We start from the raw sequence: 24,725 nt of genomic DNA, 5'->3' as shown, positions 1-24,725 counted from the left end.
GATGCATCTGTGGATGCATGACAAGGTGCAGTTGGCCTTCCTGACTGCCTCCCCACACTGCCGGCCCATGTGCCTCAATAATGACTCCAAGATCCTTTGCTGCCTCTGTACGGACGAGAACGAAGTTTGCCAGTCTGTAGGTCGGTGCTGGTTCTTCCTCCCCAGGTGCATCACCTTGCACTTGCCAGTGTTGAATCCCATTCTATTGTCATCTGCCCACCCCTGTAACCTGTCTAGATCTAATTGAAGCCTATTCCTCCTTTCTAGCATGCCCACTTTGCTCCACATCTTAATGTCATCTGCGAATTTGTGCTTTTTACCCCCTCGTCCAAGTTGCTGATGAAGATGTTGAACAGTGCGGGCCCAAGGACTTTGCGCTGCAGAAGCTCACTGCCCACATCCCTCCAGGTCAAAAATGACCCATCCACCACCACTCTCTGGGTGCGGCCCTGCAACCACTTATTGACCTATATGACTGTGTAGGCATCAACACCATAGTCTCCTAGTTTTTTAATGAGAATGGGGTGAGAGACCATATTGAAGGCCTTCCTAAAGTCCAGAAAGACTACATCCACTGTGATACCTACATCCATGAATTTGGTGACCTAGTCATAGAAGGCCACCAGGTTGGTCTGACAGGACCTGCCTCTAATGAACCCGTGTTGGTTGTCCCTAAGCATAGTCTCCCCTGCTGGCCCCTCATGGACATGAGCCAGGATAATTTTCTCAAAAAGCTAGTTACTGGTACCTAGTCTCCTTAACGAACATCACCCCTAATACTTGCCCAGAAATCAAAGGAAGGAGACAAGGTGGCATGTGTTCAGTACATAGGAACAACATTGGTTCCCAGCTAATCTCTCATTAGATTTTCTTGTGTACCTCAGTGTTTGTGCTTCTAAGCTTTGTGTGGTAGCTCTGCCTAAAAATGATTTAGCTGCTTTTTATCCTTTCTGCTGACTATCCTGGGATAAATTCTGGCAAAGTTACAGAACCAGTACTTGGTAGAACTGTTGACTGTGATATACATTCTGAGGTAGGATTCAATGTATTTCTATCATGTGTTGAGAAACAAGGAGGAGAAAGTGATAAGGAATTATGTTTTATTCCCCCATTTATGAGGGAATATGGTAAACAGTATCTGTTAAAGTTAAAATCTTTTGTATATAGTAGTTGGGATATCTTTCACTCAGGAGTATTAAAGGGAATGGTTAAGGAGTTCTGTCTACCATTAGCATTGATTTTTTGTTTTGTTTTGTTGTTTAAATGCTTGGGAATTTGGCAGCAGTTCCAGAGGACTAGAGGAAAAAATCTCATGTATCAACACTGAAAAATGATTAATGGGATAATTCAAGTCATTCTTTAGGTTAGATATTATTGATCCTGGACAAAATCACAGAAAGGATGATATGGAATGTAAGCAGTAAATATTTAAATTCTGTTAGCATAATTAATGCTGATTTCTCATGGCTTCGTACAAAATGGGTCTTACCAACTAAATTTGATAGCATTTTTTAATGAGATCACAAGTGTGATTGATACAGCTGGCTTGACATAGTAGATATCTGTAAGCTTTCATGACATTTGGACTGCAAAATAGTGCTATAAAATAGATGGATTATTAAAAGTAATCATAAATGAGGAATTATTGTGCAGTGTAGGTGTCAGTACTATTCAACATATCTATCAAATGATCTGGAAGAGAATATAGAAACATTACTAGTAACATTTCCAATTTAGACAAATGTTATGAAATTGATAGGGAATTAAATAATTGTGGGGAACAAGTTATTTGCACAGATTGATTTGGAATGAGCATTGGCAGGCGCATTGAAATATTTTTTAATGGACACAAATATGTGGCCATACATCTAGGAACAATGGATGTCGGTCATCTTTGTGAGATAGGGAACTGTACCCTAGAACACAGTCCTTCTGAAAAGGACTTTTAGGTTTATGGTAGAAATCTGAACGCAAGCTCTCTCAATGAAAGGCTACGGATAAGTGGCTAAATGCAATTTCTGGATGTATAAGCCTGCATATCATGTAGGAAAAAAGAAGCAGCATTATCTCTGTATGTGGCATTAGTGCAACTGGTTCTGATGTCCACACTGCTAAAAAATAAGAAGGAGAAAGAGAAGGAGAAACATATAAAGGAACTGAGTACTGGAAAACATGCCTTATACAATAGAGTTTATCCAAGAGAGTGACTTGATCAAGGGTGACAAATGCCTTCAGGGAGAGGAGACTTCCAGGAGATGACTCTTTAATCTAATTGGAACAGTTTAACAAGGTTCAGCATTTAGAAACTGAAGCGAAACAAATTTAGATGAGAGATACAACTTACATTTGTAAAAGTTATGGTAATTAACCACCTAGGAATCTTGCAGCTTTTTTATCACTTCACCTTTTTAGATAAAGACTGGCAGTCTTTCTATAAGGTCTGTCATGATCTAACCAGAAACTATAGGCTTCATGCCAGAATTGCTGGGTGAGATTCTTCTGTCTGTGGTGGAAAGTCAGACAAGATGTACCTAACGATACTTTCTAGCCTTAAAATATCTGGACCTGTATGAATCAATTAAAAAATGCTGAGTTCCCCAACTATAAGGGCTTTTTTTCTTTTATCTGCTTTGTATTTTTCCTTTATAGACAATGCTGTATAGGCAGGATTTTCAAAAGTTCTTGCTATTGGCCTAAGTCTACATTGAGACGGCAGTTAGGCTCACTGTGGCCAGCTCCAAGCATCACTGCATCTTGCTTGCTTTTGACTCTTTTAAAAATCTTTTGCCTTCTACCTGTTCCATGTCTTCTTCCTTCCCAGTATCTTTGCGCTTTGTCACTGCTCCCCCTAACCTTATTGTGAGGTATCCTTCTTAGTCTTTAATCACTTATTCCCCTTCTGCTCTTTATCTTAACTTCCCTGTCTAGTCTTTGTATTTTTTCCATTTTCTTATGGGCATATCCTTTGCCTGAAAAAAGTCCTTGACTTTAGCTGTCTTTCCAGTTGTTACCTAGCTCTCATTACATATGTGGTAAAATACCGTGTATATTCACAGCGCTATATAAATGCTGAATAATAATATAGCTGTTACTCAAGATCACTTCACTCCATTTACCATCCAGCCTCCTTTAACAATGGCTTAGAGTTGCTTTGACTACCTGTAATGAACAGTCTCTAATTTGGGTATTGTCTATTATAAAGGAAAAAAAATGCTATCTTAAAAAAATACTTATTAAAGTAGCATCTAGAATTGACTCAGCTTCCTTTGGTTCTGTAGTTTCAGGAAAAAATCTGTTCTCCATGAATTATCTTATGAATACAGTATCAGTAATGATTTAGCATCACCAGTAAGATTATTCCTTTTAAAAAAATACTCCTTTCCAAAATTACAGAATACTTATTTGAGCTGTTTGATTTAGTGATGAGCTGGGATGATTATGTGGGTTGTCCTACACAAGGCCAGTATATCAAGTAAATGACCTGTGCACAAGTTGTTGCTCAAAATAGCAAATACTGTGTTTTACAACAATCTGAAAGAAAAGACGGTTAGCGCACACAGGTGAAATTCATTTAATTAGTCTGACATTTAATTTGTTTGTGGTATTATATGAAATACATAATCCCATCCTCAATTTCACCACATAATAATATGATGATATTTTTCTACCTCTGTAAAGTTTCCAGAGCCATATATAACACACAGTGGGCATGTTTACATGAAATATTAACTGCAGAGCTGACCAATTAGTTCTGCAGTAAAGTTTCAGCATCTACACGTACACCCCTATTAGGGCACAGTAAACTAATAAATGCTGCCATAGGTTGATACTTGTAAACACGAGTACTAGTCTACAGCAGCGTTATTTAGTATTCCACAAGGCATTTGTAGATGGTGATGGAGCTGGTTGGGGCATGAGATTGCTTCAGTGCCGGGGCTGCCTTCTGGGTAGCCCCACACTGAAGCACCTTGTGCCCCAACCAGCCCCTCTGCAACATGAGCTAGGGCAGAGCAGAGTGCCCCATTTTACTAAGGCAAATGGAGGATGCTTGCACCAGTAAGTATGCCTTTGGTCAATGAGCAGTGACTCTATAGTGACTCCTCTCTCCATCTAAATGGAAAATAGAAAAGAAGGGGTGTGTCTACACAAGATGCATTAATGCACATTAGCCTAGTTTACTGCGCAGTATGGCGTGCGTTTACACATGCATGCCCTTACTGCTCGGCAAAAATGGCCAAATATGATTATGTTTAATACCTGCAAATGCAGGTATCAAATTTAGGCATGATTAGTTCATGCACATTAACACATGTGTAGACACAACCCAGCACTAACTTTAGTGTTGGGTCTGCCCAGCCACTAGAGGGCCAGCCTGATCCCAGCCCCAGGGCTCCTGGCTCACTGCCTTTCCTGCTTCAGGGCTGGGCTGCTTTCTGGAAGTCCCTAGCTGCAGGGTATAAAAGCCTGCAGACATTTTATGCCTTGGGGCGCACACATGCGAGAGCCTGAGGGAGCCTGTTCTGTCTCTAGAAGCCCAGCGGGCCTTTTGTGCCCCCCTGGACAGGCCACAGGTTCCCTCTGCCTGGCCTGTTCTCTGGAACTGCAGAACAGTCTGTAGAACTGCCGCTTGGCCACAGGTTAGTGTTGCAAAGGGCTGCAGCTTGCTGCATCCTTTGCCCAGCCCTGAGGTTCCCCCAGGGCTGCTAGCTGGCTGTCTGTGGCAGCAGGGCCAGTACCTACTCCCTGCTGCTGCTCATCCCCAGCAGTATCTCTTTGCAGGTACTGTGGTGAAGTACCTCTACCACAAAGCTCCCAGTCCCTGGCCGTGCCCCTCTGCTGAGTACTCCTGATCGCTGGCCAGAGCCAGCCACATGGGGATGGCCACACAGGAACCCAGAGAGCTGGTACGAGACAAGAATGTCATCCTTATCATCTTCGTTGTCGGGCCCCAGTCCCACCCATGTGCTTATGCCCGTGCTGACTGCCTGGGCCCCTAACTGGTTCCAGGAGGAGATTGGCAACCTTGTGGCACTCTGGGGCCATGCTGACATGCAGAGGCAGTTTGCATAGGGTGGGTGCTCAAATGCCTACATTTATGAGGCCCTGTTGGGTGGCATGCATGAGCAAGGTTACTGTTGGTCAGCACGGCAGTGCTGCATTAAGGTCAAGGCTTTGTGGGCAGTGGATGGCTGTGATAGACTGCAGTCGGTGGTCCTGTTGTGCCCATAAGACCAGGGCCTTTATGCAAGCACTGATCTGTATTTTGGTGCCTCGGGTCCCAGTCTGCACCCCTGCAAATGTCACCAGCAGTGGTGGCCTGGCTCAGCCCTTGCCCCTCCCTGACCCCTCTGGTGATGCATCACCAGAGGAGGGGCCCTCGGACACTGGCAGGTCAGAGAGCTCTGGTCAGCAGCTGTCCCACCCTTGGGACAGCCCCAGTTCCCAGCATGAGGAGTGACCAGCCATGACACTTCTGACCACCTCAGCACCAGGGGTTCCTCTGTCAGGGTGCTGGCCTGCCACACATCGGGGGCTGCAGGCACTGGGCACAGCTGGACACTGTTGGTGACAGGAGGCCCATGCTGAGCTGCCAGCCACGCCAACCTCACACGCATGCTAAGTCCCTCACTGGAGGAGGGGTCCCCCCGTCCCTGACCACTGCCCCTGTTCCTTGCCCCGGCCTGCCTGCATTCCCTTGGCCCTAGGTTCCTTCCCTACACATAGAGGCAGGACACAGTTTACAACTTTATTCAGCAGCCCATGTCCACACAGCTGGGTGGGCACAGGCCTCTCACATGCTGAGAAAGGTGTCAGTGCTGGTGGTGATGTCCTCAGCAGCAGGGGAAGTGATGTGTAGTGCTGCCACATGTAGTCCTTCAAATGGTGGCAGAGGTTGCAGGACAGTCTGGGCTTTCCCCCTGTGCTATTGTAGCTCAGGGTCCTAAACCAGGAGTGCAGAGCATATGTAACACGGGTACATTCAGGGAACAGAGTCCAGCCCTAGGGGGCCCCCCTCATGAGGCCTTCCTCACCCCAGTTTTCCAGCAGTCCTGTGTGCCCCAAGTGTGGGTGCTATGGACTGGGTGGTAGTGTGGCAAAGCAGTTGGCCTGCAAGGAGGTGGCGGGGGGGGGAGCAGGGTCTGGAGCTGCAGCTGCAGGTGCTGCCAGCAGCCTGACCTGGCCTGCCCTGGGAAGGGGGCGGGGGAGGTAGGCTGCCTGCGGCCAGCACCCAGCAGGTCACTGGCCCCAGGGTAGCAAGGGGAGACAGGGGGCTTGGGCAGCAGCCATCCAGGCCTGGGTCTGCTTGGCTAGACTTACCATGGTTCCTGGGCACCCATGCCTGGCCAATGCCCGATATGAAGCTGGGTAGTACACAGCTTCTGGTGCAGAGCATTTTATCTCTGAAATGTTGCAAACTGTCACAAAAGGCTTCTGTCTCTTGCCTCTGCAGGGCCAAAATCTGGACACAGGGGAGAGCCCACCAGCCCCAGCGGGGATGTGGTCTCCAGGTCACTGCCATCCACTACTGGAGCTGTCCTGATGCGCTGGCTGCACCAGTGGCACACCCTGGATTGGACCATCCTGCTCCAGTTGTTGGTGGCAGTGCACCAGTCACCAGCCATTGAACTGTCCTGCTCCAGTGAATGGGCAGGAGGCCCATGCACAGGCCTGGCAGACAGATGATGTTACCTGGGTGGAGGCACAGGACTGGGTGCAATGGGACCGCTGGATCTGAATGGAAGCCTTGGAGTGGGAGCACGTAGAGCTGCTCCAGCAGCAAGGGGATGCTGAATGCCAGGCCCTGGACACCCTCCTGAGCCTGGTGGCTGTGTCCATGCCTTCCACTGCTCAGTCCCCACCCATAGCCCTGCAGGTCCCCTGGATCCCATCCACACCCTGCAGCAGGCCCCTGTCTGGGCCTAGGAGGAGGTCCTGAGGTGCCTTCTGCCCACCTGGCCCAACCACCTGGGCCGAACCCCCTCCCCTCCAGGATTTGTCACCACCTGCTAGGCCCCAGCCCCACCATAATCCACTGCACCATGTGCCTGAAAACCCAGCCATACATGAAGCCACTACCTGCTAGGGATGCTGTGGTTCCCGGACACACGGGGGAACATCTGGAGGCTGGGGTGCTGGGCACCTGCCCCAGGGTTCTGCCCCCTAGGCCTTCCCCCATGCCCCCGTACTCTTGGCTCAAAGATCTGAAATACTGTAAACAGTTTTCCAGTCATAAGTGGGTTTTTTAATGTTGGTTGGTGGGTGGGGAGGGTGGTGGAGGGACTCTGTTGGTTGAGGGGGAAGGGACTGCAGGTTCTGTTTGTTGAGAAGAGAGAGATGGAGGTGGTTGTTGTGAGGGTAATAAAGTTTTTGTTTCAGCTATGTGTGTGTCTTGACAGTAGTGCTGGGTGTAGGCAGGGTGTACGGGATGCGTGGGCAGCAGGGAAGGCGGGCTGGAGTGGAGAGTGCTGGAGGAGTGGGTCAGGCAGGGCCTCCTGCAGCCAGTGCCCTGGTCCCTGCTGGCAGGTGCATGGCTGTCCTAGGGCCTGGGGGAGCAGGGGGGCAGAAGAGCCAGCAGGAATGCGGGGCACTGGTTGTCACTGGCAGGGGCCGGGTTGGAGCAGTGGGGCGCTGGCCTTCACTGGCAAGGGCAGGGGCTGGAGCAGCCCTGGTGTAGGGAGGCAGGGTGGGCAAGGAGGGAGCTGTTGTGTGCTTTCCCTGCACTGGGTACTTAGCTTCTGGGCAGCAAAGGGGTTGGCCAGGGACCAGAGTTTTCAAGATGGCTTCCAAGTGCTGGCAGCTGGCGCTGGCTTCTACATGGCTGCCAAGTACTGGCAGCCAGGTGGCCACAGGCTGAAGCTCCCCCGCCAATGGCCTCAGGGACATATAGTGGGCTGGAGGGACTTGGCAGTATATTTAGTGCCAAGTCTCTGCATGTGTAGACACCTGTCAAAAATCGCTTAATGCATATTAGCTTTATGCACAGTAAATTTAATAGTGTTTAAATGCATGTGTAGATGCACCCAAGCAATCTTTTTTATTTGCTAAGATGGTTGAAACAATGGACCATGCATAGTACTGTCCATGTGGAAGGTGAAATAGAGAGGTTGTTAACCCTTATAGTCTGAAGTGGGTCAGGGTGACAACTCAAAGACTAACTGGTTCAAAGAGGCATGATCTTTCATGGGTAGCAACTTGTTTTGTCAGACGCTGTGAAAGGGAAAAGGAGATGTTTACTTTTGAACTTATTACATGTGCTGTAGTTGGGGAGTAGTCAATACATAGTTGCTTTAGGGCACAGTGCTGTCTAAGGGAAAGCAGCTTAGAATCTGAGGTACAAAACTACCCTCTGTCCATCACTGTACCTAGACGCCTCACGGCCCCGGGTGAAATTTTACTGTGGAGCCCCCTTTCGCCAGAGATAACGATAATAATATATATATATTTTTTTTACCATTTTCAGGCCCACTTTCTGTCCAGGCACTGGGTTTGTCCATGCCTGTGTTCAGCCCTGGCACTGTCACTTATTTTGATGGGATCCAGAGAAAGTGCATTGTGCACTCCTTATAAATAACAGGATTTCCTCAAAAATGAACCTGGTTTGTACAGTCACTTTCTTTTCTGAACAGAAGCAATCCAACAAGACCCTGACCACTTGAGCCAAAAGGGAAAGATATCTGCTTGAAGCAGAACAATTGGCATTTTTCATCTAAAATATTTTTAAATCTTTAGGCAATTCTTTTTATTATCCTTTATCTCCTTGTGACTATCGCATCAGGGTTTTAGCTCAGGCTCATCTTAGACTGCATTTCAACCCTTTTTTTTCATAATGCTTTCCTAACCATGGCTTGTCAATACCAGCTCATGTATTTTCTTACACATATTTGAAGCTAGATCTGAAGTTTTTCAGTTGTTGAGACAACTGAAATTGGATTATGCTTTTCTCAGAGACCACAAAGTAAGCAGGGTCATACTTGACACTGAAATGGGGAAGTTCCAGGATGCTACAAGACAGAATGGTGCTTGAGGCTAAAGGCATTTTTTCTCTCTACAGTATTGAAACAGTGCTCTGACAATCACTGTCTGGAATGATAAGGTCTTGACAATTTGGCTCTTTTTGCACAATTAAGAGCTCCAACTTGCTTCTACTGAAATCCATACTTCACTGGGAAGTATATTTGACTCAGGGATCTCAATCCAGGTGTCCTAGCAAAGTTCTAGAGTGCCTTTAGGCAAGCTGGATTCCCCTTGTATTATTATCATGTATTTTTATAATTGCTCATGGACTGGGACTCCATTGTTAGAACCTGTATAAACTTATATCCAGAAGTGTACCATGTCAGTGGGGCCATACATGGCAGGGGGCATGTGATTTTTGGGATGTTGGATGAAATGAGTCTGATCCTAACTGAGCCCAGAGTGGGCATCCAGCATATGATGCCCAGCTCTCCCTTTACCCAAATGTTTAAAGGGCACAGTGAGAATCATGGCATTGCGGACTGGCCTCTGATGCCCCACTTCCAAGTTTCAGGTTTGCAGGGCAAGGCTGGAAAGGTACTGGCACCAAGGGAGCCCATTGGCACCCCCTGCCTTTGTACCTTTAAACGCCATGCCACGCAGCCGGTGGGTACCTTTGAACACCTTGCCATGCAGCCTGTACCCTTTAAGATCCCTGTGAAGCCCCCGTGCATTCAGGACAGCATAGCAAGGCTTAAACATGATACATGTTCAAATTAAAGTGCCATACAAACCAGCCACAAAGTTGTGTAGCAACCTTGTGGCGGGTTTGTCATTTTTAGCACAATAAATTGCCTGAGTGTGTGGGCATGTTACAATTTATTGAACATATTTATTGTATGATATTTAAACAGTGTCTTCCAGGGCCGTGGCATGGAAAATGATGCACACACCTGTCTGATGCGTCAGTTTTTGTCATACAAATGAAGATGTGTCCCAGCTATCACTGATGTTCTGCCATGGTATTAATTATTGTATTTTATCTGTATTTCTATATATAGGAGGAACAGATAGCATGACTCTGAATGGAGCTCCAGCTGTATTTTCTTGGCTAACTCTTTCCCAAAGATTCTGTGCAAGTCTATTTGCTAACTCTGTGCTGAATTCTTGAGTAGGGACCATAACAGAAAACTGAGATGCTATGGAGAAATAGAGGGAAGGGGATAAACGTATGGAGAAATAGAGAAAAGAGGAGGAAAAAAAAGCAGGATAGAGGAGCAAGTTGAAAAGATGTACTTCTTGCTTTCTCCCCTGCATACAAGACAGAAAAGTAATCCAGAAAATTGAGACGTATATGATAAATCATCCAGGGAATAAAGCACCTCATTATGTTGCCCGGTGGGGTCAGGCCAACTCTCAGGATCTCAAAATTGCCATGTTAGATGGGAGGGTGTGACACAATTGCACATATACAAACACACAAATCAGTTAGGTGCATACACACACTTTACCAACTCAGGCACATATACATCCAAGACTACCAGCCTAGGCACATGCATACCGATCACCAATTCAAGCACATACACACTCTAATGATAATGACACGAAATCATACACAATACACCTATACGTACACATATACACACAGGTTAAACCAGGGTGGGCAAAATGTGAGCCAGATGTGGCCCACCAGGCCATTCTATCCAGCCCATGCGGCCCCTAAAAAATGTAGAAAATTAATATTTATCTGCCCCCGGCTGCCTGTCATGTGGCCCTTGATGGCTTGCCAAAACTCAGTAAGTGGCCCTCTACCCAAAATAATTGCCTATCCCTGGATTAAACACTGACTCAGGTGATAGTGTGTGTGTGGTGGTGCCTGTGGTACTTATGCTTGGGTAGCATGGTAACTAAAGAGTAAGTGGCAGAGATTGGGGAAAAGGCAGTGTGGATGAGGTAATAACATGGCAAAGGTTAGGGGAAAAGGCAGTACCAAAGAAACAGGGGTTTGCAGGCAGAGAGGAGCTTAGGACAGCTGGAGCCACAGGAGCATGGAACAGGTGTTAGAGGTGGTGGTGAGCCAGAAGCAGGAGAGGGAGAAATGAGACAGAAGTTAGAGGGGTGAGGAGCAGAGATTGGAGTAGGGCTGGAACCGGCGTAAAGCAAAACCCAACTCAGAGGTCCAAATAACAGTTTTATTAAATGAACACTGTACTGTACAGCTTGGCCCCAAAGACACTCACACAAACATTCCCCCCCCCTCACACACACGATGGTAGCAGGAGAAAGAGACTCCGTGGACGGGTTGGAGTCCAGTTAGGGAAGAGAAACCGAGTCCAAATCCTTGGTTGAAGAGAGGGTGGGGGTGATAGCTAACTATCCAGGCTGGGGGGTGGTTCTTGATGGCCAGTCAGAGTCTTTCTCCAGCAGGTGTTGTCCAGCAGGGCCTCTGGGTTGACAGACAGCGTGATGTGGAGCAGGTCTGGTCCAGGTGAAGATGGCATCCCCAGGAGTCAGTCTTCACTTTTTATGGGGCAGACTACCTCCGATCTCCTATGGGGAGGGCCTGTCCAGGCAAGGTCAGTCCTGTTCCAGAGGGCTCCAGATGTTCATACTGAGCATATGCAGCTTTGGCACAATGGCGGGTTGATTCATCTTTTTGTTTCTTGAATCCTGAGAGTGGTTCCAATGTCTGGGTCATTGATCCAGGTATTGCTTTTGATGGTGGGGTGATTTAGTAGGGGGTCCGGCTATCATTGTGTTTCACTCTTTTGCTTCAGGCATTCAAGGAAAACCAATTTGCACAGGAGAGGTTACAGATTTAACCGTGAGTCATAATTGCAACAGACTTGCACAACAGGGCATGGGGACAAGATTGGAACGAGATGGGAACCTGACACACACAAAATGGGTACTTGACATCACTCATGCCAACCCACATTTCAGGCCTAAATACATAGAGACACTTAAGACACAATAACCGTATGGTGTAATACATTACAGTAATCCAACACACACAGCAAAACATTATTACAATAGCTCATGGTTACTATAAAAGGGGACTATGTACACAGGGTTTCAATTTAACATAGCTATCTATATATATACTCATAAGGAATAGAGGATGGGAGAGAAAAAGGCAGAAGTGATGGGAAAAAGGGGATGTCATCTTTCTAAGTTAAAAAAAAAAAAAAACCCCGAAAGAAATACTGGGGGTTTTGCTACAATTACATGTTACACTTTGAGCTTCTCAAATATTGGTCGATGCTAGGGTTAATTTGAGGCTAAAATCCTCTTACTGTCCCCAACCTGCACAGCTTTGACTTGCCACTAGAGAGCTGCTGAGCAGGGGCCTGAGTAGGAGCTACAGCTGTGAGTTACTTGGCTTGGTGCCCCAGACAGAGTTTAGGGGGCTAGAAAGTTTCTCCACACAGAACAGGAGGGTGGAGGGAAGGGAGGGAACACTGTACCTTGGGATGCTGGAGGACTGGAACTTGGGCAGCTTATCTCTGGGGAGTGGCCACACACTCATGGAACACAAGCTGGGTACCATGAATCAGAGAAAAACCTTCCCTGGAGTGGTGTAACTTTAAGGGCCTTGTTACACATTAATTTTAGGCAGCTCCTGGAGCTCTTAACCCCTGGACTGTCCACGGATTAACACCTGAGACTAGTTTTAAGCACACTTAAGGTGGCTTAAAGTTACACTACTCCAGGGCAAGTTTATCTCTGATCTATGTTACCCAAATTGTGTTCCATGAATGTGTGGTCACTCCCTACATATTTGCTACCCAAGTTGCAATTCTTCACCATCCCAGCATGCAGTGTCCCCTTCCCAACCTCCTGTTCTGTGTCAGGTCTCTGCTCATCAGCCCTTTAGTAGCAAGTCACAGCTGTGCAGGTGGAGAACAGTCAGAGAAGGTCTTTAGCCTTAAAGGGTTATTGCTTCAGACTGCAGCTAGCACTAACATTTGAACAGCTCAAAGTGCAATGTGTAACAAGGCCCTAAGATGCCTACATGGTGCTTAAAACTAGTTTACATCTTAATATGTGGACAATCCAGGAGTTAAGAGCCATCCCTGAGCCACTTAAAATGAATATGTAACAAAGCCCAAAGATGCTCCGAGACTTGTTGAATACTAATTAATAAACACAGAAAATGGGGGAAGAAGGAACAAAAGGAGAATAGAAAAAATACCAGTTATAATTTTCTTGATTGCTCAATCCTTTACATGTAAAGAAAATATGAAGTATTACAATTGTTACTTATGTCTTTAAAAACTCTTGCATTTTGAATGGTCAGTAGCTAAGACATGAGTAAATTCTCTGGTCTGAGGTGTTATGTATTATTCACCTAATGTTATTTCCAATTAAGAAATCAGTTTCTTGATAGCATGTATGATACTTAGTTATAGAGTTTTTCCTAATTTTAATTTTCAAAGACAGTACAAAACAGCAAATGTTCTTATGCCAGAAATACTATGGGTTATTCTGTTTAATCATTAAAATGAAAACTCTTGAATACTGAACTAGAAAATCATTAATGATTTTGTCAACATGAAGTGTCCTTTTCCTCCATCACAAGGACATCTCAGACATTTAAATAAATCATAGGTGTAAGATCTGTAACTAACATAACTGTTCTGAATTGCTTGGCAATTAACATCCAAGCAACAGCCATGGTAACTAACATCGTCTGCTGTTTTTTCTTCAGTCTGAACAAGAAATTTATCTTTCAAAGTGTGATATTTCCAACCGTAGAGCTAAATCAATTCCTAGGTGTTTTCTATTGGGATGTGAGCTAAGATGGCGTCATGCTAGTGCAAAGCATTTCTAGCTTGCAAGATTTACTCTGACTGGGAGCCTGAAATTGGCCAGTAAAGCCCCTCTAAATACCAGTAATCAGGACATTCACAGATGCTTATACACCTTCCTGGAAAGCCTCAAACATAGGGGGACTCCTATGAAACCTTGGCTGTATTTTGAAATCAGTTGTCCCTTGTTGGTACCCTCAGAAGAAGGAAGTAATGTTTATCAGGCATTTCTTCTTATTGGTTGCAAATTATATCCTGTTCTACTAGAGGTGAATCTAGCCAAGACTGGCTAAGTAGCCCTGGAAGACAACACCATAATAGAAAAAAACAGTTAAAAACAAGTAGTGAAAAACAAATATGAATTTGATTTGGTAGTAAATCCCTTCAGCTGACAGTCTAAAGACCCTTCAGGCTGCTCTGTACAGAAACACTAACATTCTTTAGGCCAACTGTTTGCAAGCATGCTCCACCCACCCACTCATGCCAGTAAGCATGCTCCAGATCCAGAAGTATGCCAGGGACAGTACTTCTTTCCACTTGCAGCCATTCTTGTGACTTCAGTCTCTGAAAAACGTTAAATGCCTGCTATGCAGCAGCCTTACATATGTCCAGGTTTGGATGTTTCTGTGATCATAGGGGAACGGGCATCCCCAGAAACAGCCAGACTAAGATGTGCTACTGCTTGAGTATAGGCAAGTACTTGGATCCAAATTACTTAAAAGTGAGGCACCTGTCCTAGGAGGACAATTTGGAGAAACTGGGTTAGGTAAATAGGCTTTCTGTAGTCAGTGGGAAGGGTGAGGTACTTATGAAAGGTGATTCAGAGAGTGTGGATCCATACAGAGCATGGAAATATGGAGCACAGGGGTGTTAGAGCTTACATGCCTCCATACATCAAGGTTCCAAAGATTTAAGTTTTCTTCCAATAGAAGGTGCCTAGTGAGAAGGGCGTGGTGGTGGTGATGTTTGATTTTGCTATTATAGCTTTGTGGTAAAAGAATTCACCAAGGAAATGGGTTCTAGGCCCTCCTCGGCCTGAGATGATTTAAACCATGATCACCAGCACCCATGTGTTTGAGTAACAGTGAACATTCCTAATGCATTTTGCATTACATTCATTGGTGTCAGTGTGCTCTCAGTGGGTTTAACAGACTGGGTCCACCAAAGACATACCCGCAAGTTAGGTGCCACCCTGGTCCATTTTTGATTGGATTGGAACTTAAGTTCGAGTCAGGCACAACTTTGTCCAGATGAGAACGCTTCTGCCATGTAAGTTATGGCTTTATGGAATCTTTGCTGTCTAAAATACAGGCATTAAATTAATTTAGGCACCAAATGATTGTATGTGGCCACTGGAACAGGTTGATCACGTGTGCTGAACATGGCATGTGAGGCCATTTTGCTCAGCACACCAAAGCCAGCCGCGGCTCTGGGTAGTGCTGGAGCCCAGGCAGCTTCCAGCAGGGCTTGCAGTATCCCAGCTTCCTGCTGGGAGCAGCCTGGGCTCTGTGGCTGGCAGCAGCTACCCAGAGCCAGGGCTGGCTGCAGCCAGGAGGCTCCAAAGAGTTGTGCCGGGCTCTGGAGCCCCGGCATCAGCGCTGTACCAGTGCATGCACCCATGCATCAGAGCGGGTGGTGGGGGAAGGGCCTGAGGCAGCGCAACCCCGGTCTTTCCCCCACTCCCAGCACAGAGCTGGTGACTGGGCTCTGGAGCCCGGTGCAGCTGTTTGTAGCCAGCCTGTGCTCTGGGCAACTGCAGCAAGCAGCGGGCAGGCTGCAAATAGCTCCGTCAGGCTCCACAGCTCCAGCATCAGCTCCGTGCTGGCAGTGACTGCGCGCACACCTCGGGGCAGTGCAGCCTGCCCCAAGGTGTCCATGCAGTTGCAGCCAGCACAGAGCTGATGCCGGAGCTGATTCCAGAGCTGTGGAGCCTGGCACAGCTGTTTTTGGTACAGGGTAGAGCAATATCAGTGAAATACCTTAGAGCAAACAGTGGCATGGTAGCCTTTGATCATGCATCTGAGTTACTGCAAGCTATATATCTAGGTAGATCTCAAGTAGCTTACTGACAAGTATCATCCAGAGGCAGCTGGAGATTCCCTCTGGAGGCAAGCAGTTCATTGACCATGAGTTTCGAGAGAGAGTGAGTTTCTGATAGTCCAGCTTCTCTTAGAATTCTTATCATGGCTGCTGCTTTGCCTCGTGGGCAGTCCTTAACTTATATAGTATGACTTAATTTACCTAATCCAGTGAAGGCCAGCATCTGTTGGCTGCCAACCAACCCATTTGAAATGCATCACGGGTTAGCAGGGTCTTTAGCCCCCTCCCAGTCATGATGAGATTGCTTAGAACAATAGGCCCATACCCAGCTGTGTGAGGCCAGTCACGTAGGCAGAGGGAGCAGGTTTCTTCCTTCATCCGGAATGTATCCAGCTCAGGTAACAACTCAGGGTTGCCTGAAGCCAGTGTGGCTAGGGGGTCTGCCCTCTGCAGTGACCATGGTAACCAAATTGCCAGGTTAGGCATCCACCTGATAGCAGAGTTTGGGGAGAGACGGAGATGGCATTCTGCCACAACTCCTGTCTAGAATCCTTCTTCCATGTGCCGCATTTGTGCTGGAACTGAAGGCCACCCCATTGCAAATCTCTGCACAGCTCACTGAGTGCTAACCCCTTACATAACTTGCCTTTTGCAAGGTTTATGTGCCTACAGACTTTATAGGTTTGGAAGAGAGGGCCTGTGGACATAAGTATTTGATCCACTGGACTCTTTTCACCCTTGTGCCTGTTTTCACCTTTTATCTACAAACACTTAAAACAGGCACAAATATGTCCCATACCTCTAAACATACATACCAATGAGGGTATGCAGAGAAGGAGCACATCTGACCAGAACAGACAGCCTTAGCAGAATATGCATCCCATAAGCAAGGTTACATGATTTTATCTGATATATGTGTGTTTTCTCCTCCTTGCTGTCTTTTTTGCTTGTGAGCTCACTTGCACTCTCTCTCTCTCTCCTTTCAGAGGTAAGCTTTATAAAACCCCATTTCATCTCCTGACTTTGTAGCTTTTAGGATTAAAGCCAGTTTCTTTAACATTTTATCCACACAGACAGTCAAAACTTTGGAGGAAGAAACTACTATTTCTTCTTTTCAACCCAAGGAATTTTTCCCATCTAAAAAACATTCATGTGGAATATTCCCCTCCCATCTTCTTCATAGCTAGACCCTTGCTTGAAAGATGTGTATATACTTTATACAATGTTTCTCAGGTATCATTATTATTTCTGTTGTTGTTATAGTTATATGGAGAAAAAACCTCTTCTAAAATGCATACATTATTGGAGAGGGGGTTATATATTCAGAAATAATTTGTGTTCACTTAGTAGACAAAGTAGCACTCGCAGAAGCTAAAATGCACCAACCCGAGTCCTCAACTTTTGTTCAACACACACACACGTTTAGCTCAACACATATGTGCATGTGTTGTGATCTTATTCTACCCTCATATGTGTGTGTGTGTGTGTGCTAAGCAGAATGTATGTGTGGTGGGGTGTTGAGCAGAAGTTGAGGACTCAGCTGTTGGTGCATTTTAGCTTCTGCCTCCACAGATTAATGCAGTAACTGGCTCCCTTCTCCCTCCAATAATTTATAAATTTTAGAAAAATGTTTTCCCCTTATCACAACAGCAACACCTGAAAAACATTATGATCCAGTTCTTGATGAGGTGAATCAATTGGGATATGACAATTTATGTAAAATGAGAAACTGATCTGGTGTGAGTATATGTATGTAAAGTGTGTGTATATGTAATAAAATACTTGTATCAGTATAGCATACCAAGTATGAATTTCTGCCAGATGCCTTATTTCAGGCAATATGTTAAACTGGATAAGAAATGTCTATAATCATAACACATCTTTCATTATATTACCAAAAGTCAGATAGAAGTCAGACACTTGTTTTGTATAAAGCATCTTGATTAAAAATATATACAACTCTAGGAGTATATGATGATATCGTTAGTTTTCTAAACATGATTTCCCTCAGTGCACAAGTGGTTTTTTGCTAATACTTGTTTTGGATCAACTGTATAGTTGAGAGAGATGATGGACATGCCTTTGGGCATAACGTCCTCTTCTCTAGGTCTGGAAAAGTATTTTAAACATATTTCCTGGGCCACCATGACTGTACATCCAACTGTACTTTCTTCAGTCAGCAAGCAATCTATAGTGTTATGAAACAGGACTATTGTGCTGTTAAGTAATCAATATATACTTACCTGAGTATGAGAGAGGAATTCAGTTCTCTGATTCTGACTATGTACTCCACCGTGTTTTTTCTGTTTTTCTATTTCACTGTGTTTGTTTTTTTTAAATGACAGGTTGCCTTTGCCTCCTGGTGCCTTCTCAGGTCTTTGGAGAAATCAGGAAATGACCAAGAAGATATATTTCCAAAAATTTCCAGTAAGAATTGCAAATTGAACTATTCAAACAATGGCCAAGATATTAGTTAACTTAGATTATATCATTCCTTCTTTTTTTGAGAGAGTTTGATGGATCCATGCATATGTCTATGTACAGATATGTAAAGCTAAAAACATTTCAAGTCAAACCTTTCTTTATATGGAGTATTAGCATGTAATGGCTCTAATTTGAAGGAGATCCAAAAAAATCAGTTTGACTTCCATGGGTGGCATGTATGGAGCAGGAGGGCACAACTAGGAAGGGGACTTGAGCACTTCAATGAAATTAATTATGCTGCCCTTATCAGATAAATACATATTGTGGACTGTCTAAGCTCTCACCTCTCCTTTCTATATGGAATTATGAGTGTTTGGTTTTGTGTGTGTCAAGGCAAAGAAGAATTGGTCTGACAGTTAAAATAGACCAGTAAATAGCTGTTGTTTTGTTCAGTGGCAAGCTATTGCTGTTATGCTTCCAGAACATGAAATTCCAGATATAAACAACAAGACTATCATTAGGATCAAGGTTAATTTTGCTGCCCCTCTCCTTGTTGTAAGAACCTACTTCTACTGGATTCAGAAAAGGTACCCTACATGAGACAAGCACTGGACATGGAGGCCTGGGAGGCCTGGACATGGAGGCCTGCTACGTTCTGTTATTCTAACCTCACATGAGTCATGAAACTCACTTGGGGAGCATGATCGAGCTATATTGTGAAAAAGGAATTCTGAATAAAGTATTTCAGAATAAAATAATAGAGTAAAAAAAGAAAGGAAGGAAAAGACAGAGCTGATATTCTTTAGAGTCTATGTGATTCAGCATGTGTTAGTTTACTGTGAATATACATGATATAAAGGATAAGCTTTAGATAGGAAGAATGTAGACTTTTTTTCTTCTGCTTCACCAAATCAATCTTATTTTTGTTTGTAGAACACTCTTATTTCTATTCTTAATCCCAGGTTATTTTTTGTGGTTCTGTTTTCAGGGCTACTATGATACCATGGATGCAGGTTACATGGATGAGGAAGGCTATTTATATGTGCTGTCTCGAGTTGATGATGTGATCAATGTTGCAGGTCATAGAATTTCAGCAGGTGCAATTGAGGAGGTAAGCACAAACTTGCCAGTGAAAAAAGACAAGCAGAAGAATAAAGATAATTATACTTAGAAAATGGAGACAATCACAAAAATATATTTGGGCCTTGACTATGTGTTAATTTTATACAAAAATAGGCCCTGGCTGGAGCACTGCAAGGTTACCACTAAGATACGCTCCCCATCTAGGGCTTCTCTCTCTGTCTCTCTCCCTCCCTCTTACCGCCCCCCACACATGCATCTTCCCTCCAGGGAAGCTTGTCAGTGAGCCCAATCATGGACAGTCCCTTGACTCCCTGCAAGTGAGTTAAGGTGGGAGAACATCTTTTACAGCTGCTGCTCAAGTCATTGACAAGAAGGGCAGCAAGGAGTGCTATTGTTCCTCCAGTGGTCAGAATGGCAGAAGATTTCTGTGGTGGGCTTTCATGGAGCCTGCAGCTCTCCTTTGTTGCTACGTGCAACTTTACAGAAGTTACGTGTGGTGCTACAAACATGAACACTGCTGTAGTATGGGTGGAATTTCTGTAATGTTTGGACATTTTTATACCAAATGCTTGAATATCTGTTTTTTGTAGCACTACAAATCTAACATCTGTCTTGCATGTTGGTTTCTCTTTTTCTGAAGTGTACCTGGTTCTGAAGTGCATCAAAAATATATATATAGTTATAGGAGTAGGTGCTTTATAAAATAAGCTGTCTGAAGAACAGAAATAGATCCAGGGTGGATTTTTAAAAACACGGTGTTTGGCAAATTCCACCACTACTGATACTGTTGGTAAAATTCAGCTTATCAAGTGTTTTATCATTGGCTTCACTTGAAGCAGAGGTAAGCCAAAATTGAATTCTTCTGAAGACCTCATCCATATGTCCCAATTCACTGAAGTAATGCCCAAAGTTACCAACAGTACATTTTATAAAAGCATTTGAAATTCATTTCCTTGTTTACTGACCTGTCCAGACCTACTGTAATTGCCAATTCTGGATTTCCCTCAAGATATGATGAGTCTGCTTTTTGTTTGGTATTTGGTATGTTTGCTGTTAGAGAATAGTGTATTTTTCCATGCTCTTAATTTAGCAGTCAAGTAATTCAGGAACTCATTTTTAATTTGTTTGTAATACAATTTTTGTGATATATAAATTGACCTGTATGTTTCACATTTTAGAATTTAAAGAGTAGAATTTAGATGTCCGGACATTCTGTGGTCACACAAGATTTTTTTGTTGCACAAAAGCTACCATAGACTCTATGGATTACTCTAATTGTGTGCCTTAAAAGGGAAACCTTTGAGTAATACAGAATGGAAATGTCATCAGCTTTACCTTACTCTGTGTCATGCCCCTACAGCTCTCAACAAGTTAGTTTGAGTACTGGAAGAAATATAGCCATGTCAATGCATGACCCTCTGCACACTCCTTTATAGTTGGGTTGAATGTTCCTACAAGGTGCTGCACTGCGCATTATAGAGCTGCCAGAAGAGGCACAGCACAGAAGGTGACTCCTGGTCTTTACATCTGTATCATTAAGTGTATGAATCGGGTATTGTTCCTTATTTTTTCACTCTGGATCTGAAGCTGATGTAATGGGTAGTGATGTAAATTGCCCAACATTTAGCATTGTACCACTTCATCTCTATGTGCCATGTGAGCCCTCTGCTTTTCCATTATCACAGTCTTTATTTTTTTCTGTCTTCTCCCCTACTGTGATGCATTTTTGTTCCCCAGAAAACAATAAACGTTTAATCCTAAGAACACTTCTTATAGCTTCTCAGTTCAACCTTTGAACAAAACTGAAAAACTAGACGGCATTTAATGTGTGCAGGGCAAACTGCTATTTAAATGAGAAAACATTAACAACAACACAGTGAACTCTTCAGTAAGATCAGTAAATACAGAATTAAGAGGTTCAGTGACTCTCCCTTTAATTAAGTGGTAGTCACCTTGTTGAACATGCATATTTCTCTCCATTTACATTTATAGTTACACATAGTTTAACAAGCTTTTCTTTAGCTTTTTTACCACAAATCTCAATCTTATGTTTCAGTAAGGTTAGGTAATTGTACCAAGGTGTCCACAAGTCTCCTCCGCACCCTGTCTTTATGGGGATGCTATAGAAGTTACAGCTTTCTCTGTTGCTCGCTGAATGGTTGTTACATACTTCTCATAATTGTAGCTTCTGGCTTATTCTCTGTGTGTGCATTTCAAACTGTTTGCCTCTCACTAAGGCAAAGGATATTAAAAGGGATTCAGCTTGAGTAGTTCCTTGCCTGTGTGTGGATACTGGCGCTGCTGCTGCTGCAGGAGAGAGTAGGAATTAATCCCAGTGCAGTGCTGCCATTCTATAAGAACCTTCCCTTTTATTTTTGGTTTCTTATATTCTAGTGGTATAGCTTTTCAGTGGCATGCACCATTTCTATTATCAATCTTTCTATTTATTTGAAACAATGCCATTTTGAACAATGGCATCTAATGCATGGTCTGACAATTGCACCTCCTGCTATGCACTTGTGGCGTGGCAGGAGGCACGATTATGTGAATTGCACATTAGATCCATTGTGCCTTTACCTGCACATGTAGAGGGAGCCTATGTGTTATGTTTGCTGTGGGTGCACCAACATCCATATCTTCTTTACCATTTTGATGCTGTTCTTACACTTTCCTGATCAAGAAGGACTTAATTGATTAAGATTTTACCCTTTCTTTAACAACATACAGTGCCTCTCTTTTAATGTGCCTGATGTATGGAGCAAAAAAGTATCACATAACGCTCTGAATGAGAGGGTAAAGGAATCTCCTGTAGGTGCCATGAAATAGTGGTCAAAGTTCTCCTTGAATGGAAATCCTATGACAAATTTATCTACTATGTAAATATAATTTTAAGGCACACTTTTGTTTTGCAGGGCACACATTTGTTTTGCAGTCACTAGTGCCTGGCATGTGAAATAACAGTGACTGTTTTTTTCTTTTAATTTTTTACAGACCCAGTGCTATTGCTTTGCTACAAGAGTTTACTTAAATGAGAGTGTTTTGTACCGTAGAGCAAACAAATGTCCCGTGTATTTATGTGGTGCATTCTTTGTGTGGATACGTAGCACTTACACAGAATTTTGTGCTCACGTGTCACAGGCATTTGGGGGCTTTGCTACAGGATTTGTTTCTCATGTGTTGCAATCTAGATATAACCATTTGGAGCTATATATTAAAAATCCTTCTAAGCACAGGATGTATGCATGGCAAACCTCTTTTGTAAGGCTTTCATAATGGAAAACTGATTATGTTCACCATAATGCTTTGGGCTAAGGGTGGTGAACTCTGAATTTTCTTGTGTGTAGAATGATGAGCCTCTCACTGTGGATCTGTGGCTGACATTGGATGTCTAGCAGAACTTCTCTCCCCAGTGAGGAGAAGTTCCCCTGAGCCTTCCCTTTTTTTCTAGTAGCAAAAACAACTCTTTGCTTTTTGCTTTTTTAGGCATTCTCTTCTAGCTTCTCCTTGGCTGTCCTCTCTTCTCTCCAAGTGTCCAAGGGACTTTCCCCTCCTGTAGACTTGCGTGCATAAGTAGCCAACATAAGTGCAGTATTTCTGCATAACAGGTGAAAGACATCTGCACATCTGGTTATTCATTTGCACAGCCAGAACTGAGACCTTCCCCCAGCTGGCCTTTCCTCCACTTCCCTGGGTGTCCTTGCTTCTGAAAACATGAGAGGTAAGGATCTACTGACCATTAACACAGTCACCTAGTTCTGGAAGTTAAAAACCTATATGTGGACAGTGTAGGAGACTTGCAAACAAGCACAGAGAGGTATAACTGCATATGGAGATAAGTAGAAGATAGCACTGAAGGATTTATGAGGGAAGCTGACAAGGTGGACAAAGCCTGGAACTTTGGTAGAACTGGGGAGGAGGCAGGTGACAAAGGTTAACAGATAAACGTAATGTAATTTTAAAATGTTACATAATACCTTGGTTACGTGTAAGTGGCTTGAGGCTTTTTTAACACTGAACCTTGACAGTATCACCAGTGCACCCTGTTTTCCCATTAATGCAGAAGACTAATTTCCATTACTAACAGGATTTTTATATTGATGATGGGCCGCTTATGGAAAACTATGCATGTGTATCGCTGCCACAGTTAGATATATTTTGGCATCCTGTGAATGTGTGATGCTAAAATAATGTGAAGTGAAGATAAACTGTGGAAAGTAATGTGCAGTGGGTTTGTGTGGGATGCTAGTCATGCTTTGTGACTATTGGCTTGTGACCGGAGGTATTTATCATTGGATTGGGATTACCTTCAGTTATTGATATAGGAATGATGTTTTGCTTCTGCAGTAGGCTGTTACTTTAGGAAAGGAAAGTATTGACCCATATTAACCCATATATCCCTCCAGTTTTGTTGCTTTACTGTTTGTAAAGAATGGCCATGGCAAAGCTCATTCCTGGTGAGACATGTTTTGTGCTTCGTATCTGCCTGCAATGATGAAAGCATTAGTGTATAGTATCACTATTGTAATTTTTACAGGGAGGGTTTAATTATTGGCTGTACACATGACATCAGTAGACCCAAATTCTTAAAGGAGAATTCTAAGGATCCCTGTCCTTTAGCACAGTAGTTCCCAATCTGTGGTACACGTAGCACCAGTGGTATGCAGACAACCTGTCAGTGGTATGCATTAACAGATTTATTATAATTACTTTATATGAAAAAAATTTGCTTGTGATACTTAAGGTTGAACTGAAAAAAATCTTGGTGGTTCTTAAGGCTGTATCATTTTGAATTGGTGCGCTATCTGTCAGAGTTTGGGAACTGCTGCTTTAGTGTATATGATCACTGTGGGCACCTGGATCCTCAGTTATAGGGAAAGAACAGCAGAGAACCACAGGCTCAGTGTCTTAGCTTTCTATTTTAGAAGTCTGGATGAAGTGGTATTTTTCTTGTTCCAACAAACTGAAACCTCAGTTTCAGGTCAGAGTTTCCTCTCCATTTCTCCTGCCTAGGCAAGTTGAGATGAAATGTAGAACTTTATATATATCCCTTTTAGTTTCCTTTTGAAGTGGTTTCAGGTGCAAGTAGTGAATTCTTACAATATTGAATCATGTTTCATGCAGGCCTTTCAAGGCAGGGGCTTTGCTTTAAAAGAGGCCATACTTAATGGACTGGCTGATGCCAACATCCTAAGGGATAGCCAGCACGGGTTTGTTGCGGGTAGGCCTTGCTTGACCAATCTCATTTCCTTCTATGACCAGGTGACCTATCACCTGGACAAGGGAGAAGAGACTGCTGTTATATATCTTGACTTCAAAAAAGCCTTTGTTCTGGTATCTCATGATCACCTCTTGGCGAAACTAGCCAACTGTGGCCTTGGGTCCACCACGATCCGCTGGCTGGGAAATTGGCTC

At 44.0% G+C, this 24,725-nt stretch overlaps 1 protein-coding gene across 4 annotated transcripts in view; it reads left to right on the top strand.

Annotated features, from left to right (window-relative positions):
• Positions 1-24,725, top strand: part of ACSS3 (acyl-CoA synthetase short-chain family member 3) — a 178,383-nt gene that overhangs the window by 148,959 nt on the left and 4,699 nt on the right. For 2 of the 4 annotated variants that reach the window (XM_019543148.1, XM_019543147.1), the window contains 2 exons: positions 18,152-18,233; positions 19,219-19,341. In XM_019543148.1, the coding sequence (XP_019398693.1) occupies positions 18,152-18,233; positions 19,219-19,341 (205 nt within the window). Of the gene's footprint in view, positions 1-18,151; positions 18,234-19,218; positions 19,342-20,673; positions 20,821-22,918; positions 23,032-24,725 lie in introns of all 4 variants that reach the window. The other 2 variants (XR_002102506.1, XR_002102507.1) reach the window with 2 other exon arrangements.

This window comes from Crocodylus porosus, unplaced genomic scaffold, assembly GCF_001723895.1.
Source record: "Crocodylus porosus isolate Cpor-Errol unplaced genomic scaffold, CroPor_comp1, whole genome shotgun sequence".
NCBI lineage: Eukaryota > Metazoa > Chordata > Crocodylia > Crocodylidae > Crocodylus > Crocodylus porosus.
Note: the sequence above shows the minus strand (reverse complement) of the source record. Positions and strands in the feature narration are given on the sequence as shown.